A 19,180-nucleotide genomic window follows, 5' to 3' on the forward strand; every position below is an offset into this window, starting at 1 on the left:
CAAACGTTCTCACGAAAACCTCGACACGATTCATTGATAAACTGTATAAAGAAATATGATAACATTAATCGTACAAAATAATCGAAGTATATCGTTGTTTGTCACAATTTTATCAGAAATTTTCTCCGATCCTTATCAGTTTTCCAAGTAGAACAGGAAGTAGGGATCGTGAGCAGTTCTGAACATTACCGAAACAATTGAATTAATTGCTTAGATTATTTTAATTAATTCGTAAAACAGAAGAAATTGCACCAACGATTTCAAGATCGCTGGAATTTATTCTGTTATTCGTTCAGTGATAATTGGATGCATTCGATGAGGTCGACCGTTTTAATATTTTCTGGAGACTGGAGAGACCCGTTAGGAAAATAAAACGTGACACACGTCGCGTAGTTACGACCGCGGCACAATTATTCCAGCAGTATTTGAATCCTGGTGGATCCCCCACTGGCGAAAATGCGGGGAACCACCGAACGCAATGCGTTATCGCATCCCTTCTCTTCGTCGCGATGATCTAGTTTGACTCATTATCCATTCCATATAAGACACAGATGTTCGAATCATCCGTTAACAGTTGGCGAAAGAAAGGAGATACGAGCGAATCGCACCTATCCTCAACGAACATGAACTACTTCGCACTTTGCTTCCTCGCGGCCATTTGCGTCGTGCAGGTAAGTGTTCAGGTATCAGTTCATCGTCACAGGATGTTGACCTAAGAATAACAATGAAGAATTAAATTTTGGTTTCAAAACTTTATGTCCAAATTATAGATGAACGTATAATTTAAAAAAAAAAAGCATAACTAGAAAATTAGCATAATTTGTTATGTGCAATCGCGACGTTTGTCTTTTAGGTGATGGCCTACAACAACCCACTGGAACAGTTGAGGCAACAACTGGAAAAATCTAAGTCCAATGTCAACTCGATCGTGTCAGACATCAAACGCACTAGAAACAGTCTGTCGTCTTCTACGAGCAGCCAACTGAGCACTATCAGAGGTAACAGCATGTCGACCGTAAATAAAAACATCGATTCAGCGATCAATGAAATTCGAGTAAGTATATTGAGGAAGTTGTTCTAAACTTTTAAAGTAGTCACGTACATAATACGTCGATATGTACATCTTCACATAAATTCGTAATACTTAAGGGGTTAGTCGCAGTCAGGAAGAGGAAAAACGACATTTCTTTGTGATTTTTTTTTAGTTATTAAATAATAATTTGCATAAGTAACAATTAAGTATATTATAAAGCATGTTTTAAAGAACTAAAAAACATTTTTTGTTTTAAGAAACGTTAATTTATATCGTTGATAACAGCCGATAACGTAGACGATGACGTAGACGATGATTTAAAAACATAGGTGTGCGGTGAGCAAGATTTCTCTACACTGGTTTACCTGAAAACAAAAACAAAGGTAGATTTCGAAAATAGATTAGTCTAGCGGGTCCCTGAACGAAGAATTTTGGAAAAAATTAATTTAAAACAAGATGGCGTACATTTGAAGTTGATTTTCAATTTGTTCACTAAAATTAAGCGATTCAATACAGGATAAAAAAGAAGTATACAAGAAAATAAAAAATCCTTCGATTAGGGACCCGTTAATCTAATCTATTTTCTAAATCTACCTTTAGTTTTGTTTACAGGTGCACCAGTTTTTAGAAATCTTGCTCACCGCAAACCAAGTGGTCACCCACGTCATCGCCTGTTATGACGAAACGAATTAACCTTTTTTTAAAACAAAAATTCTTTTATAGTTCTTTAAGACATACTTTGTAATATATTTACATTTCATTCAGAAAAATTATTATTTAATACCTTAAAAAATACATACAAGAAAGTGTCCGTTTTCATTTTCCTGACTGCGACTAACCCCTTAAGAAATTATACTTAGTAACGGCACGGTCAATGAATGTTATTTTGTTTAAATTTCGATCTTTATAACATACTAAATTTTCAGCAAGTATGTTCCGTAAGGGTCTGTGTTAAAATTATAAAATTATTATATCAGGTTTCATAAAACTGGGGTGGTTAATTTAAATCGAAATAGCCTTGTATGATATATATTCGATCAAAGAACAACCAAGTGAAAGTTTGGTAAAATCTTTTATTAAATAAAGCCACGGAACAACTTTCTTAAACGATATGTTTGGTTAATTGAATTTCGATGGAATTATAATAGTATTTCGAAATGTTATCAGGCCACCGTGGATGCTGCTAAGGCAGAAGGAAAGGATGTCGAACAGTGCTACATTACTGGCAGAGATAGTCTCAACGCTATCAAACAAACAGCGTTGTCAGAACTCCAGAAATGCGAACAGGATGCACAGCAACAACTTCGACAAGCGTTGCAACCACTTGATGCAGCAGAAAATGTAAGTATTCTACAGACTTCACTAAATTTTACTCCAAATAAAGAATAAACATCCTAATTGTTTTTAATTTATAATTTCAGACTGGAAACCAATACCTCAATGAATTAAACATGGTTTTCCTTAACTGCTATTCCTCGAATATTATGCAAATGCAAAGTTGCATTGCCATCAAATTGGGAACCATCAACGCATCTATCAGAACATACGAGAACACGGTCAATTCATTGAAAAGAGAAGCTCAAAGAGCCGCGAACCAAGCGTACCTCTCAGCATTCTCCTGCAACAACAGTGTAGTTACAAATATATTCAGTGGAATCTCAGGCGCAAAGATAGCTGTAAACAGATGCGTTAAAAGCTAAGACGACTCAATCTTATTAGAAGTACCTAATAAAAATACCTAACACATTATGTTTTTGTTAACACAAATTTAACATGTCGTTATATTGCCACCTTTTAATAAATTATTTATTTTTCATAAATGCATAATTAATACTATTCTTTATTTTAACAACACTATAATATAATATTTAACGTGTCAAATTAATTATTTTTATGAATAGTTTTTAAATAAAGCGGTAATTATCGATCCGTCACTTTGTGGCGCCATCGGTGGCAAAATGTCCAAGTTTGTAGTCAAAATAGTTCCCACCGTTTGTATAAGATGGCGCCACTAATATCTCTAATGAATTATTCATTATTTTTGCATAATTAATACCATTCTTTGCTTTATAACACTACAATACATTAGCTATTATGTCAAATTAATCATTTTTATGAATAGTTTTTCACTGCAACAATAATTATCAACCCTTTAGTTAACGAAGTTATCCACAGTACTAAGAGTGAGAAATATTTTCACTACAAACTTGGGTGTTTTACCACCGATGACGCCACTAGTATTAAAGCTGTAGGCGCGTGTTTTGTACGCGATCTCATTTTTATAATAAACAGTTTTATTTAATGGTAACACTGTGTCGTTCCTTGATTAACGCAATAGCACAGTTAAGTGCAACAGGTAAAAATTGTGAAGATTTTTATCCCTAGTAACGTTTTCTCTACAAATCCATTAGCGTTTTAAAATTCAAACTTAAACACAAAACCTATTAAACACATTTTAATAATTATGTTTAACTATATATAGACATCACTGAGGATATTTTGGTAGTGGGAAAGTAAAGACCACCATGTTGGATTGATTTGCATTGATTTCAGTCCATTCTGGATGCATATCGTTGGTTGAGATTGTCTTCCACATATCTTTTTCTATAGAAGATAAACGGCCTGACCAAACCTGCAGATAAACTCTTCATTTATAGTCTTTCCACTGGTTAACAATGCATCTACATACAGTAATCTAGTTTTCTAGTTTTTTCAAACCTTTTCATAATGAACTGCCCATGTGTACATCATTCTGTTCTCTTCTTTCAAGCAGAATGCCTTCAATTGTTTCAACAGCTTCATTGCTGCGCCTCTTCGAAACTTGATCATGCAATAATAAGCTTTCAACATCATGTATCTGTAAAAAATTTCCAAATATTTCTCACAATTTCGACGAACCAGCGTTGAAATCATTGTTGAAATTTTCTTTCCTATGGATCTTTTACCTAGGAATTATAAGTTTACTAATTTTAATCATTGCTTTTATCTTCTTGAACATGCTTTGTATCTCCCTCATAGTTATGGCTGCATCGACGTTTCTGCTATTCAGTTTGTGCACTGTGGGTGGAAAGACAACAAAGATTATTACAATGCGATTACAATGCGATCAACAGACACGAAGACATCGAAATACCATAAAGAATTAGCAGCCCCTCGAGTTTCTTCAAGGAAGTAGTCGCTGCTGCTACCATGTGCTCGTCCATGATGACTCCATCACCCACGTTTTTACTGCCCCATACTCGCGAAGCCTCCCATTGCTCAGTTCTGATGCACCTTCATTTTAATTTCAATTATTTCTAATTATTTCAACTGCATACACAAATTCTAGGGTTGATGTCAGATCACCGACAGTCGTTTCACCGACAATGTTTCCATCGACACCGTTTCATCGACAAGTTCAAGTCGCCGACAATGTTTCCGTCGACACTGATTTCACTGACACAATCAATTCACCGACGTTGTTTCCGTCGACACTTATTTCACCGACACGTAATTACTTGTAATTTCACCGACAAAATTACTTGTCCATAGTTAATTTTCGTTTACTTTGTATAGTCTACGTTCATTGTTCATTCACCATGTATTTACTTTGTTTACAGAAAAGTAAAGAATAATTCCATTCACTTTAATTATTCACCTATACTAACGTATATTTGTTACATTCTTATGTATGTATTAACCATGTACGATAATTAATAAAGTTAAAGAGCATAAATGAAACATAATAATATTCCTCTTTTGCCATCCTTATTTCCCATACAAAGGAATGAGTAAAACTATTAAAAAATTTATTGTTAAGACTGACCATACATGCATATACATATATTAAAAATCGGTGTCGGTGAAATCCGCGACGGAAACAATGTCAGGGAATTGAACGTGTCGGTGAAATAAGTGTCGATGGAAACAATGTCGGTGAATTGATCGTGTCAATGAAACATTGATCGTGTCGATGTAAACATTGTCGGTGAAACGTTTGTCGGTGATCTGACACCAACCCAAATTCTAAGATGAGACTTTCAGCGACAAAGATTACCACAACCACATAGAGGTGAAGTATCGCCTCTCCGCTTCCGGATCACGCAGGCTGATCATCGTTTCACCTTCTCGAAGAAAGTACTCCTCGCACGATTGAAAGGAGAGGATCGTTATACCTGTGTCTAAGTGGACGTCTGCGCACAACGCATAGTACCAGGTGCGTCCAGATTTGTCCAAATCGTTCTTGGACACAAATTCTACAATGTTGGGAATGTTCGATTTAAGGCGAGTAATATTCTTCGTGACATTCCTTGTCCGATTTCAGCTTGTCGACGTTTCGGGAACAAGTACGTACCCAATTCTCTCAATTGCGCGACGACTTCCGGGTGACGACACGACAGCATAAGAAGATGAGCCAATCGAGGCAGTAACAGCAGCTGCAAGAACGTGGACCCGATGGTGTTAGCTATTCTGCAGCAGACGAACCCGATTTTCGTGGCCTTCGCGATTTGTCCTCTCACCCAGCGAGAGAAAAATATTCCAGCGTACAATTCAGCGATCACGCTCAGCTCCGAGTACTCGAGGGACTCCTTGCTCTCGCTGCAGATCCTGATACCACTCTCCTCCAAGTAGGGAATTATGGCCCTGAGTGAACCCCAACGTAACATTGTGCAATCGTTACAACTTATAAATTGTATATAGTTTATTTGCAACCCAGATAGATGTAGTAAATCGATATACATATTTTTATACTCTATAAAACTCTTTATAAATACTCTTTATAAATATACACCCTCTGTCCCAAAACTAACCGGAATGGCTCTAGTTTAATAAGTGTGGTGGTTGTGCAATCGTTACAACTTATAAATTATATATAGTTTATTTGCAACCCAGATAGATGTAGTAAATCGATGTACATATTTTTATACTTTATAAAACTCTTTTTAAATACTCTTTATAAATACTCTGTCACAAAACTAACCAGAATGACTCTAGTTTAATAAACGTAATGGCGCCATCTACTAATGACCGATTGTTTTATGATTTGTTGTTAATTTTGGTTAACCTCTGAAAGTTTCATGACATTTCGTTCACTAGAAGCCAAGATACACACATTTAACCATTTCGACTCGAAAGGTCTCGGTCACCATTAGGTTCGACGCAGTAAATCGACCAGCAATAACGCTTGTTTAAGTTTAATTATTTTGGAACTCGAAGTGTCAATAAAATGATTATCGATTAGGTAAAGGTGACCTAATTTTCAAATCTCGAATTAGTTTAATCTAAGCTCAGCGTTCGTGGCAATAGAATGCTAAGGAAGCATCTCGAGTTGCTAGTAGATACAAAAAGAGAAGGCCTCGAGTGCAAAGGGTTAAGTGACAGTAGTTGATGTACGTTCGTCGAAAGTAAAACATTGTTAAGAAGATGTAAGTGCAATAAAAATTGCCAAATAGTTTGTCACTTTACATAAATACTCTGATACTCCGAGGGAATCCCATTGAAGCGTTTGCAGTTGTAAAATATCTTTTATCTCACCTGTCTCGGTACATGTGAGCAGTGATCAGCATGTTGGTGTAGGAAGTGCAAAGGAGGAATAAGTTTCTAGAGGAATTTATAACCGTGTTCAAACCCCAGAGCGCTGCCAATCGTGCGTGCTTCTTCATCCCATTCATCTGCACAGTAAACATTCAACTTTTGTAGCATAGGATGACTAAATGAACAGTTACTCGCAGATTTTCTTGGAATGTAATATTAAATTATTTATAGATTTCTTAAAGACTGTAATATAAAAATTTGATATAAATAAATTGTAATTATCACAATTATATTGTATACTGTATAAGAAGCAATAAAATAAATAAACATTCTTCTTTTTTATAAATAGTTGATTACCCTGAAGAGATTGAACATTCGAGCCAGACAGTCAGCCAACTGTTCAATGTACTCCACACTGTCTTCATCGTACTCGGTATCGAGCTGCCACTTCCTGGAGCAACTGAATTTCAATCTCAACGTTACCAGCTGTATGAACGATTTCAAATCGATCATCATCTCCATTTTTGGGAACTTGTATCCCAGAATGGCCAACGCCATTTCGAAGCTTTCCTCTGCCTCGAGAATGGAACCGCTTTCGAGGAAACATTGACCTTGAAGGGTTTGAATTTTGGCGGTGAGATAAGGCAAGAGGACCAGTTCGTCGTCCTCCGACTTGAACAGCTGGAAAGTATGCATTTTCGAAACAGTGCTTTTAATTTCTTTTATTCTCTAAATATTAGGTAGACCGAAAAGTAATGTCGTTTCTTTTACATTAAATTCAAAGTTTCCAATAAATTTCTATCTTTAATACATTATATAATCGCCCTCATTGTCAGCAGCCTTTTGTCACCTAGTGTGCAAATTTTCAATGCCAGAAAAATCAGTGAGCTGATAAATGATAAACAAGTATTTAACTCTTTGGGGCACGGTGGGATTAAAAGTGTGTCCCACCTTTTTGATGGACCGTAATGCATGTGGGACATTTTTAATCCCACCTCGAAATTTGCAATAGCTGCATGTGTATAGGTTTATATTTCGTCTTATTTACGTAAAGCAATTGGTAATATATTCATCCAATGTTACAAATGTATGCACTTATGTTGGCAACTTTCAACACGTTAATACCGGTTCAACAAATGTTGTAGCGGAAGGTTTATTGCGATAATATTTCTTTCCTGGTTTTATGTGAAAGAATCGTAGAGGTAAGTTAATTTATATAAAAATTAGTTCTATATAAACAAGTGAAGTGTTTTATAATAAAAACTAAAGATTAAATTTGTTTGCAAATGATGAAAGTATGGTGGGATTTTATTCGTCCCACCATGCAACTTGGGGAGTAATACAAAAAAACATATTTTTATTTATTGTTTATGTTTTAATATTCTTAAAACTATAAATGTGATTTAAATATAGTGTAGGTAATTTTTGACCCTTCAGCTTCAAAATGCAAAGAACAAATCCATCAAGTACTTGTTTCAAAATTTCTAACCTCAAACTGCAGCGTGATGAAAATGAAAATGACACGCGATTTGAAGAAATAACTTCAGATTAAGAATCTCTCATTGATTCTGAAGCTGATGATTCTGATGACTCTGAATTATTCGTCCCACGAAGAAAGAAAATACACGTACTTTCATTTTCGGATGAATCTGAAGAATTTTATATTATTATTATTATTATGTTATTTTATATTATTTTGTTATTATATTTATTTTGTTACATTATGTGATACCTTTATTAATAAACATATAACAATTTTGTTTGATTTAAAACGCAATAAAATTCCTGTGCAACATGGGTCTATTTTATGACCTGAATTCCTGTGCCGCAAAGAGTTAAGATGGCAGAAACGACATTACTTTCCAGTCCACCTAATATATTTCACCGTTAATACCTCCGCGAGGATCTTCTCGCCCTCCATCAAGAGCTGTCGAGCTTGAGGTATGTTGCACGCCATTACGCAAATTTCTGCGAACTCCAAAATGGCGATCATCGCCATTTCGGTCTTCCCTAATCGATGTTTCTCATCTTTAGCTCGGGATATCAAATAATTAGCGAATGTCACCTACTTCAACGTACCGATACCATGGCAATGGCCAAGAATCTGAGTGTAGACAGTCATCAGGATCAAATTACACTGACAGTCGCTGAAATCCACGTCCGAGAAGGTGACAGTTGGCTGCCTTTCGACAGTTAGAAACCCATTGAAGCACGAAAGGAACGCTTTGCCTTCTGTTGAGTCATCAGAATATTATCACGACACGTCTCTATATTTTCCAATCAAATCTCAACGAATCCTTTACTGAATTTGTCTTGCATACCTTCTTTGACTTCCTCGATAACATCAATGTCACTGAAAGTCGTGCTGTCAAACATCTGATCTATGTTGGTCGTTCTCTTCCTTCTGTTCTCTTTCTTCGACACTTTCCCCAGCAGTTTCGCGAACTCACCCTGTCCACAGGACACGCAACGTCTCGTGTGTTGCTGCAGGTACTTCAATGCTTGGTTGTGCAACTCCATTTTCTGGTTTTCCGTGAGCAATCTTAGACGTACAATCAAAACGTACAAAATGATCAGCATTTTTTGAAGGAGTGATTTGTAGTACAAGATGAAAATACAATTATATTTACTAACTGATACGTCGTGTCGCGGAACATGGACATTTTGAACCTCATCAGACCGCAGGAGGCGTACTTTGGCAGATCGTCCAATTCATCTAAGAGAAATGTATTCGATACTCAAAATTAATGATAATCATACAACTCATGCATCTAATAACTAAAATAGATTTAATTAAATTCAATATGATGTAATAATACATAATAACGCGCTGACTGTCAGATTATTACTCTTGAAAATTTCTACTGTGTTTAAATGTTGTTTACAGAGTATCGGGAACTGCATAATCAATCATTTATGGTGATATTTATTTTTATAGCTGCATCAGAATTCAAGTATGTCATTCAAATTGATTATCTTTGACACTTAACTTTCAGAATTATTAGGTGAACCGAAAAGTAATGTCGTTTCTGTAAATATCAATACTTCTTTATCATTCATCAACTCATTAATTTTTAACCATTTAGTATTGAATATTTGCACACTAAATGGCAAAAGGTTGTTGATAACGAGGATAATTACATAATCGATTAAAAGTAGAAATGTATTATGAATGTATTTGTCTGAATTTAATGTAAAAGAAATGACATTACTTTTCGGTACATGTAATAATTTTTTTTCTTCAGTAAAAAGCACTCATGTATGGGTGACGCGGCGATCAACCTGTTAAATAGAATAACAGATTCGATTCAATTTCAATACCTGGAATAGTGATGCCAATGCAGCTGCAGAACACTTCCATCTCCGACGCGGGGTTCCTCATGTTCCTGATGAATATTATTGGTCCCCTGTTTCTGGAAAAGTCCCCAGTTGCGCACCCAAACACTCGTATTTCGAACAGCTTCGTAATAGCTAACGAAACAAGGTCGATCAATTTTTGTCATCGTATGATATTCAAAGAGAACCTCACCAAGTCCAATTTCCCTTTTGGCAGAGATGTTCATCAGGCTTTCAAGCATGTGTCTGTTAACAGTTTCCCCAATCACGGAAGCGCATTTCAGAAGGAGCTGGTCGAGAGGTGTTAAGGAGTCGAAGAGCTTCAAGATCATAACTGTCGTAATAAAGTGTTAAAGTCTCTCTTAATCAATGATCTCCAGTGCAATGTTTAATCTTTGGAAAGAGCAGAAGAATAGCACAGGAAAAATTGTTTCTTCTGAACAAATATTTCGTTTTCGTTTTACCATCCATTGTGAATTCAGTGTCGACGTCCTCGTACGTGAAGTTCTCCGAGATGGTGCAGACGGCGATCATCTCCTGTTCTCCGTCGACGACCACGGTCGATTTGTGTGGGTTCTTGGAGTTGTTCTCGAGCAACGAGATCATGCTGTCCTAACGCAAAAGATAGATATGCGTAGCAGTTAAAGTCAATCGAGAGGATCGAAAGGAAACGAACTTTGAAGCTTGTTCTGTACATCTGCCACCTGTCCGAGCGATTTTGGCCAACGCTGTTCTGGTTTGCCGTGTTCGACATAAATCTAACAGGTAATTGCATAAAATTGTTATATCGCGCACATGGATTACGAATATTTACGTACAGTCAACCCCATAAGTATCCGTACCCTCTATCGAAGAAGTCTGACTAAATTAAATAGTAGGTTTGATATTAGCAAATGAATTTCGAAAACTTAAATCAATACAAATTTATATTTATTTTGAATTTTTTTTACATTAACTTTTAATTTAATAAATGAAGTAGGTAAATTTTTGTTTATCGTCAAAATGTGTTATTCTTAAACGAATTTAGCGGACCTTACGGTTTCCTTTCTTTTGTTCCAATAAATTATTTCTTTCAAATTTAGACTCTTTTATCCGATTTCCTGTGCCGAAAACATCGATTCTTTGCTTTGTGAAATCGATCGTGTTATGTATCTGCAATCTCCATATCATTTATCGGTACACCGAGGTAGACTTTGATTAAATAGTCTCTAAAAATGACAATTATATGGATACATGTTCAAAAACAATTATTATTCACCTCTCACTCAGGCTCTACACGCGGCTGGGAGAGGCTTGAGGTGTAAAAAAAAAACAGTTTTTTTCCTAATTGGAGAGATTTGGTAGTGTCACCAAAAAATACATCAAACCCGATGTCAATCTAATTTTAAAGTGACAAGTCGATTTTTGTTGAAAAATGTCGATTTTCACCTAAAAATGTCCGCTTTTCTCCATTCAAACGTCATTTTCTCCTTAAAATACCACCGTAGAATTTTTTTGACAATACCATTCAAAAGCTGAGACTTCGAGGAAGTTTTTCCCGAGGAGTGCCCGCCAAACAATTATGTATTTAAAACCGAAAAACGGATAGAGAAAAAGTCAAATTTTTAAAAATTGTCACAATGTAAAGTTTGACCTAATTTTTCACTTATTATATCTACGTAATAAATTTTGATTTTGCATCAGGGAGATGGAAAATTTAACGTTCTTTCGAATGGTGTACTGATTTTTAAGTTTGCACTGTAATTTAGTGGAGTTATGGCCGTTTAAAGAGTGTCAAGTCGAAAACACAGAAAATAAATTAAAAGTGAAAATACTCGAGAATAAGGCGACACAAAGAAAATGTCTAAGAATAATTTTTTGTTGGAAATTTGTTGTAGAATTGACACCCTGCATATGTCTGGACTTATACCTAGACACCCTGTATGCATCAACATATTTGTAGAAATATACACATGGAAACGTCAGACCTGCCATTTAATTGAACCCTTTGCACTCGAGAAGTGACTCTCAGTCACCATTAGGTTTCACGGAGTAAATCTACAATTCCTAATGTTTCTTTGGGTTTAATTTTTTTGGAGCTTGAAGTGTGAATAAAATGATTGTCGGCGAGGTAAAGGTGACCTTATTCTCAAATCTCGATAGCTTAGAATTCATGACAATAGAATTCTAAGAAGCATCTCGAGTTGCTGGTAGATACCAGAAAAAAAGGCCTCGAGTGCAAAGGGTTAAATAAATTTCTTCAATAGACATAGAGGGTACGAATATTTATGGGACTGAGTATATGTACTGACCTTTTCAACATGGACATGGGAGGCAACACGTAGCCCAGTTTGTTAGCTTTTTGTTTGCTGATGACTATTATTTCCAAGCCTCCAGCTTGCAGAAGGCTCACTAAGTAGCTCTCGATCCAGCCTGGATTGCCAAAGCTCTTTTCTTGTATGAGTCTTGAAGAAATAAATCAAATTCCCCAGTGTAATATAGAAATATACTCGATAAGGTTATTATTGTTTTTAGTTGCTTCGAGTTTGCTTACTTCTCGAGCTCTGCTGGCACACCATTCACGTTGAGTATTTGACAGGCAAGGCCAGCATGGTACCACTTGTCTATTCCACCGAGTTCGATGACCTTTCGATGTAAATGTGTATGATATTAATCGGTAAATCTCGATTACACCTTTTTATATTTTAATTTTACTAAATTCTTTATTCGGGTTAACATATTCGTGACCGGCAGATATTTCACGTTTCTAATACCGAGTACTGACGAAAATAATACGATTCTAAAGCTGGACATCGCCAAATTTGTATCGTTAGCGCGAAGATAAAAATTACCAAATATGTTTTTAAATATCAATGTTGTAAGTATGTATTGTATAAAGTAAAAAGATTTTCATAATTTTTTCAAATAACCAGGAATAGAATTTGAAGCGACGTGAATTCACGTCAGCGATCGCGAATGTGTTAATTAACGAGACAGGATAATTAGTCACCTTTCCCCTGATCAAAAGGTTAGAATACACCTGAGTGTCGGTGTTGAGCTTTCGACCAATGCAGACGATATAGAATACCGTGTCCGTCTTGGTCAGAACGTCGAAAAGCTGCAGGGACTCGTGGTCGCTGCACTCTGCGTCGTCGATCATGATCACCCACAGCGCTTCGAAGCAGCTCTTCACCAGTTTCAACAGGAATTTACGCAACACCTTCCACTTCTCCATTTCGGTTAAAATGTTGTAACGATGAGTGATGGCGAAGTGCACATTGAAGGGCTGATTAAGGGCGCACAGAAGGTGCGACTGACGCACCGTGCCAAGGCGAAGTAGCAGCTTGTCCTCGCGTTCTTTGGGTGTCGAGGCGACGGAGAAACCGAGGGGCATCGAGAATATTAGGTGAATCAGGTTGTACGGGGCCTGCACTGCGGGATACACAATTGTTTTCAATTTTGAATATAAAATTATTCACGGTATAATTAGAGCGCAGGTGTAGAGGAATCGAAAAGTTGCGCGAGGGACTTCAATGAGTGGTATATAGTTCCAGAAACTGATAATTCTATTTGACTCTGAGATTCTGAGACTCTGAGACTCTCGAGACTCTGAGACTCTGAGGCTCTAAGACTCTGAGACTCTGAGATTCTGACATTGATATATTTTTATATGTAGTATGAGGTATCAACCTTGGCGTCATCGACGTTCAGTGGAATGTAGTTATAATGAACTCCAACTGGAACGTTCTGCGTGAATTCGTCCAACAACCTGGTCTTTCCTATCCTTGGCTCACCTCTGAATAAGTATGACAATTACATAAATGTAGATTCTTCGATATAGATTTCATTACAATGAAGTAGAAGCAGATACTTTATGATTAGCGTATTATACGTTGGCCTTGGACCACGAGTCGATTTATCCTGAGTGGAATAATCCGATAATATTGCCAGCATTTGCTCGAATTGCTTCACTTCGGCTTCTCGACCAAGCAACGGGTCCTTGTTCCATACCAAATCGGACACGCTATATCTAACAAACAGAAACATCTATTTAGATGAAATTAACTCTTCCACGTTCTAAATTAAATGAGATGGAAACTTGCTTCGGTGTTTCTTGAAATTCGTATATGGGTCCAACGTTCGAGATTCCTTTTAAGTACCTGGGTTCCTGCAGGATGAAGTGTCTGGCTTCGAGACGAGAATGGAGAAAACTCTCTCGATCACAAACGACCTACAAATTTTATCCTTATACCGTAACACGTTGAAAGCTCCACTCCCGTGTCAAAATTATACGAACACTTGAATTTTTGAGGTTTCGGTGTCTCGAAATAGTTTTTCGTTAAAACCATATATTTAACTTACCAAAAAAAACTCTGGATACCCATTTGAATTTTAATAGGGAAATAATTAACGTTGCGAATTTTCAAGTACTTACGATAATCTGATAAGAAAATATTTTAAACAAAAGTTGATCAATTTTTGATTATACCATACCTGGACTATATTGTATACATTACAATAAAAAAAAATTTGAAAAATTGTTAATGTCACTTTGAATTTTTAAAAATATATATACAGTGGGTGTAGAAAGTATTTGTACACCGATCAATTTCCAAAACAACTGTATAAAATTGTAATTTATTAACTTATTTTTTATAAACAATGACATTCTATATATTCTCGGAAATCTTTAGAATAGATAGATTATAAAAAAAAAATAGCTATTTACGTAAGTTGCGAAATTAACAAGAAAAAAACAATTAATCGATAGAAATGTTAAAGCAACAAGTATTCGCACAACTGTTTAATGTTTAAAACTTCATTAAAAGAAAAGAAATTTACATTAATTTACAAGTATATAATACTTCCATCATGGGATTTTCTTTTGATGTTATAATTATTGTAACTTTTCTAAGCATTAAATTAACTAAATTATTAGTTATTCGAAGTGGGATCTTTTTTCATTCCTCTATTAGAACCTTTTTCAAAAGTACTTTACCGGAAATTTGATGTTTTCGAATTGGTACGGAGCAATAAACTAATGTGTTTACGTTACAAACTCTACTGTAAATGGTTCGTCATAAGAGTCGTACAAATACTTATTGCTTCTATACTTTTACCCACTTTTCGCATTTTTTTGTTAATTTCACAAATTATATTAACTAGTATATGTTGTTTGGACTATATCTATCTTAGAGATTTCCGAGAATATGTAAAATATCATTGATTATAAAAACAGAAGTTAATAAACTATAATTTTCACACAAAAGTTTTTTGGGAAATTGATCGGTGTACGAATACATTCTACATCCACTGTATATAATTTTTACATAGAACTGTGACGTAAAGTTTTACTAAAACTCCTGATCCTCACCCTGTCGCGATACGCGACCATAAGTCTCGCAGCCTTGTTCACAGATATTCCAATCACGGTGTACTCCCTTCGCAAGATATGTCCCACAACCCCACAGTACGTCATGCCCGTGGTCACCCCGACAGTGACCGATTTAACGTTTTCCAACTTCAGGAGCCCCATTCGCAGTTTCGCCGCGCATCTCAGCCCAATCTGAGACTCTAGTTCGTGCTTGTCGCCTCGTAAACCGAAAACACAGAGAAACATTAGATCCTTGTCGAAGAGGGACGTCTTGTTCACGCATCCGTGCATTTCGCCAACGATCCTTTATCCATAAATAAGAAAACATACGCGGCATTAGACACCAACGAAGATCGGAAAACAAACCTGACTTTAAATCTATTTCGAGGAATTATTTTTGGGGACGAAATATTTTAATTTTTAGGGAATTATTATTTTAAGAAAGTCTCTAAATGCGTAGATTATAAAGAGGAATGTAAGCTTACTTGCAAACTAGTTTGTAAGCAGTGTCGACCAAGGAAATCAACGTCTTCTTGTCCACGGATGTGGTGATAACGTTGATAAAGAGGATCACCACTTGCCTCATTTCAGTCAGATACTCCAAGGGTTCGCCCATTTCCACGGATCGTATCACTGGTCTCAGCATGTAGCTCCTCAGAGCGTCTTTCAGACGAGCTTTCGCTATTTTTACGATTTTAGGTCGTACTGGAAAATACCGTAGATTACCTCGTCTGCAATTAGCCACACGCAATTGGCCACTTACAGCTGTAATCGATTTGTTTGATTTGTTCTGCTTCGAAGGTGTCGCCAGCTAGGCTCATCATCACTGCTTCGGTCTCTGAATCCGCGATTGCCTTCGAAACGTACATTGAATCGTAAGCATGCTTGGGCATATGTTCGTCTGTTTCCTCTATGGAAACCGGATTGAGTAGAAATTATTTCGTGATGCTTTAGTTTATCTCCTTTATACAGTCAACCCAAATAATATTCGTACTCTCTATGTATATCGAAGAAGTTTTACTAAATTAAATAAGAGTTTTGATATGACTAAATGAAGTTTTCATTATAAATATGTATATAAATAAACTTATACATTTACATACAGGGTGTTCCAGAATTAATGTAAAAGGAATCACAATTTCCTCTACAAAAATCTCGAATGGCGCTTCGTTTTTGAATTATTAACGAAAAACTAAGCACCATCCGATATTTTTCCAAAGGAAATAGTGGTTTGAAATCGTCTCAGCTATCCCTCCATTTCTGCTTCTTACACTAATTCTGGGACACTCTGTGTAAATCAACGTATTTATATAAACATACACTTGGAAACATCGAACCAACCATTTAATTTAAACAAATTTCTTCAATTGACATAGAGGGTACGAATATTTATATGACTGACTGTATATGTTTGATTGTCTATAAATACCATCCGAGCTGGTTGCTACGATATCTTCCTTAGACTGATACCACGAGCTTGTGCAGCCAACAATAAGGGTGTGTATACCATCCGGAAGTGTTTCGTGCACGTACTCATTTGGATTCACCCATTGCCAACTGCTGGGAGCTACCAGAATGTCACCACCCCTGATCAAGCGTATACAGTTAATAGCTATATTTTTTCATGTTATATCCTGCACTTTCTCGAGCAATATTAAGATAATATTCAATATTAGATTAACGAAATGCTGTTGCAATCACCTACAGAGGCCCTCAGCGAATTTCACATCCCACACAGGTTTCCCAGTAATGATATAATGAGATCTGGAATCTGGGTCTCCGATAGACGTGAAGTACGTTCTTCCAGAGGCTATCGCTAACTTTACTGGATCAAAGTGTTCGTTACAGGTGGTAAAAAACGTATACCAAACGACGAACTTGAAGTAATATGCAACTGTTTCAATTTTCATCGAATAAGGAATGGTTTAAAACAGTGTTCTCCAACGTGGGGCAATTTGAAAATTTACTTATTGTTTTTTCCCCAATAATTTCCTAGTGATTCCTTTCTAAAATCTATCATTTAAGTTTCTCTAGTGAGCATTTCCATTTTTAAATATTTAAAGTTATGTATATATTGAGGAGGGGACATAAACATTTTAGAAAAGTTTAGGTGGATCATAGCACAAAAATGGTTGGAGAAAACTAGTTTAAAGGCTAGTATATCCTTAGTTCGTTACTACGCAGTTTAATCCTTCGCACTCGAGGCCTTTCTTTCTGGTATCTACTAGCAACTCGAGATGCTTTCCTAGTATCCTATTGCCACGAATGCTAAGCTTAATCAGGTCACCTTTACCTTGTCGCCAACCATTTTATCGACACTTCGAGTTCCAAAGAAATTAAACCTAAACAAATATCATTGTTGACCGATTTACTGCGTCAAACCTAGTGGTGACCGAGAGTCGCCTCTCGAGTGCAAAGGGTTAATATCGTAAATATACACGGTCTGTCTAAAAAGAAACCGAACTTTTGCTATAAAAACAAAAAAAGTACAAGTAAAATTTTTACACACACGTTTTTTTACTCAAAATAATCTCCCTCTGCGTCAATACAGCGTGTAGACCGGCCTGAATCTCCGAAATATTGCTACAATGTGTTCCTTTCATTGGAATTGGTATTGTTACTTTGGATCATTCACCCTATTCGCCTGATCTGTCTCCTTGCGATTATTATGTTTTCCCAAAATTGAAAATTCCAATGAAAGGGACACATTATAATAACATTTCGGAGATTCAGGCCGCTGTAACCGCCGTACTAAACGGGCTACCAAAACAGGAGCTGCAAAGGTCCTTCGAAATGTTAATTAAGCGGACTACACGCTGTATTGACGCAAAGGGAGATTATTTTGAGTAAATAAACGTGTTTGTAAAAACCTTACTTGTACTTTTTTCTTTTAATAGCAAAAGTTCGATTTCTTTTTAGACAGACCATGCAAACGACTGAAGTCATCCATAATTATTTAAATAGAATAATCACATGGTATACACCTTTGAGGGTTACCCCAACCTCGGTGTCATAAGTTCCGAAGTGTTTTTGAATGATGCAAGCGGTTTGCATCGCTTCTATCGCCAGATCGCGCATCACCATGCCCTCGTTCAGCTTCCACATTACTATGAACGCGTCCCCAGAAAATTTTAGCACGTCGCCATTATGGGACAGGATCTCTTGGACCATTGCGCCGATGTAACTGTTTAAAGTGTCGGTCAACTTGGATGGGCCACCTCTGCCCGTTTTAGTGTACTTCTCAGCGAGATCCGTGAACCCTGTTCGACTTCTTTTTATCAAAGGGAAGGTCAAATCGCAGAGAAGTTGTTCGTTCGCTAATTATACCTGACACATCCCCAAGCATCAAAGTAGTGTAATACATTCTAGTCTGGTAATCATCGTAATGGTCTAGAATCTCATCTGGACACATGGAAGCAAATATTCTCGTGTGCTGGTCTAATTTATTCTGTAAGACGCGTGTTTGGTGGTCCAACCTGTTGTCTTGTTCGCTGAATTGAATATATTTCGACGCATCTTGTTTAATTCAATGGCCGTGAATGTAAAATTCAGTTACAGGAGACGAGTATAGGTTACTAGAAAAAACGTTTCAACTTACCTCCACTGTGCGTAAACTTCCGTAGGTCTCTTCGCACATTTCTAATGGAACTGCGGACAGGCTTGCTCATACTCTACTTTCAGAAAAAAATCTGCCTCTGTTTAACACGTTTTTATATTTTATTCAATACGATTGCAGTACGTAAACGATATTCTTCCAGACGAAGGAAAACTCATATTTCAAGAGGCAAGCTTCAGAGTGTAAACTATTGATGTTTAAATCGGAACTGAATCGGCAGCCTTCAGTTCCTTTTTTCTATTCGCCGATGACAAGGGGTTTACTTGGATTAGGCTAAAGGAACGAGGTAGACTTTGGTGGTTTCGTTATGTGTGTTTATTCAACTTAA

The 19,180-nt window shown here is 36.5% G+C and overlaps 2 protein-coding genes across 3 annotated transcripts; one reads left to right on the forward strand and one right to left on the reverse strand.

The window, feature by feature from the left end:
• The first annotated feature begins 514 nt into the window (after positions 1 to 514).
• Positions 515 to 2,853, forward strand: LOC128873301 (keratin, type I microfibrillar, 47.6 kDa-like). Of its 2 annotated transcripts, none has more exons than XM_054116790.1 (4): positions 515 to 671; positions 854 to 1,054; positions 2,201 to 2,374; positions 2,455 to 2,853. In XM_054116790.1, exons 1-4 carry the CDS (start codon positions 552 to 554, stop codon positions 2,731 to 2,733), a joined length of 774 nt encoding a protein of 257 aa, XP_053972765.1. In that variant the 5' UTR covers positions 515 to 551; the 3' UTR covers positions 2,734 to 2,853. The 2 variants fall into 2 exon arrangements, with proteins under 2 accessions (XP_053972765.1, XP_053972764.1); XM_054116789.1 differs by having other exon boundaries at positions 549 to 683.
• Positions 2,854 to 3,513: 660 nt separating this feature from the next.
• On the reverse strand, positions 3,514 to 18,873 carry LOC128873536 (adenylate cyclase type 10-like). The gene is made up of 30 exons (XM_054117162.1): positions 18,835 to 18,873; positions 18,564 to 18,759; positions 18,221 to 18,496; positions 16,938 to 17,061; positions 16,666 to 16,823; positions 16,000 to 16,146; positions 15,722 to 15,941; positions 15,237 to 15,540; positions 13,966 to 14,093; positions 13,755 to 13,892; positions 13,553 to 13,658; positions 12,873 to 13,289; positions 12,417 to 12,508; positions 12,175 to 12,327; positions 10,560 to 10,641; positions 10,348 to 10,495; positions 10,077 to 10,217; positions 9,869 to 10,018; positions 9,182 to 9,263; positions 8,869 to 9,089; positions 8,627 to 8,779; positions 8,442 to 8,557; positions 6,905 to 7,228; positions 6,548 to 6,684; positions 5,367 to 5,656; positions 5,070 to 5,268; positions 4,167 to 4,306; positions 3,979 to 4,090; positions 3,752 to 3,890; positions 3,514 to 3,665 (listed from the first exon to the last, which is right to left on the reverse strand). Exons 1-30 carry the CDS (start codon positions 18,871 to 18,873, stop codon positions 3,519 to 3,521), a joined length of 5,079 nt encoding a protein of 1,692 aa, XP_053973137.1. The 3' UTR covers positions 3,514 to 3,518.
• Positions 18,874 to 19,180: the final 307 nt, after the last annotated feature.

The sequence above is a fragment of the Hylaeus volcanicus genome, chromosome 3 (assembly GCF_026283585.1).
Source record: "Hylaeus volcanicus isolate JK05 chromosome 3, UHH_iyHylVolc1.0_haploid, whole genome shotgun sequence".
Lineage (NCBI taxonomy): Eukaryota > Metazoa > Arthropoda > Insecta > Hymenoptera > Colletidae > Hylaeus > Hylaeus volcanicus.

What these genes read in the sequence shown, in the direction of transcription:
- LOC128873536 (XM_054117162.1), bottom strand. Translation starts at nt 18,873, where the DNA reads ATGTGCGAAGAGACCTACGGAAGTTTACGCACAGTGGAG. An exon ending in TGTACAGAACAAGCTTCAAA is followed by an intron (nt 10,496 to 10,559) that starts GTTCGTTTCCTT and finishes CTTTTGCGTTAG; the next exon opens with GACAGCATGATCTCGTTGCT. An exon ending in CAAAAGGGAAATTGGACTTG is followed by an intron (nt 10,019 to 10,076) that starts GTGAGGTTCTCT and finishes TTGTTTCGTTAG; the next exon opens with CTATTACGAAGCTGTTCGAA.
- LOC128873301 (XM_054116789.1), top strand. Translation starts at nt 552, where the DNA reads ATGTTCGAATCATCCGTTAACAGTTGGCGAAAGAAAGGAGATACGAGC. An exon ending in TCGTGCAGGTAAGTGTTCAG is followed by an intron (nt 684 to 853) that starts GTATCAGTTCAT and finishes TTTGTCTTTTAG; the next exon opens with GTGATGGCCTACAACAACCC. An exon ending in CAGCGATCAATGAAATTCGA is followed by an intron (nt 1,055 to 2,200) that starts GTAAGTATATTG and finishes AAATGTTATCAG; the next exon opens with GCCACCGTGGATGCTGCTAA.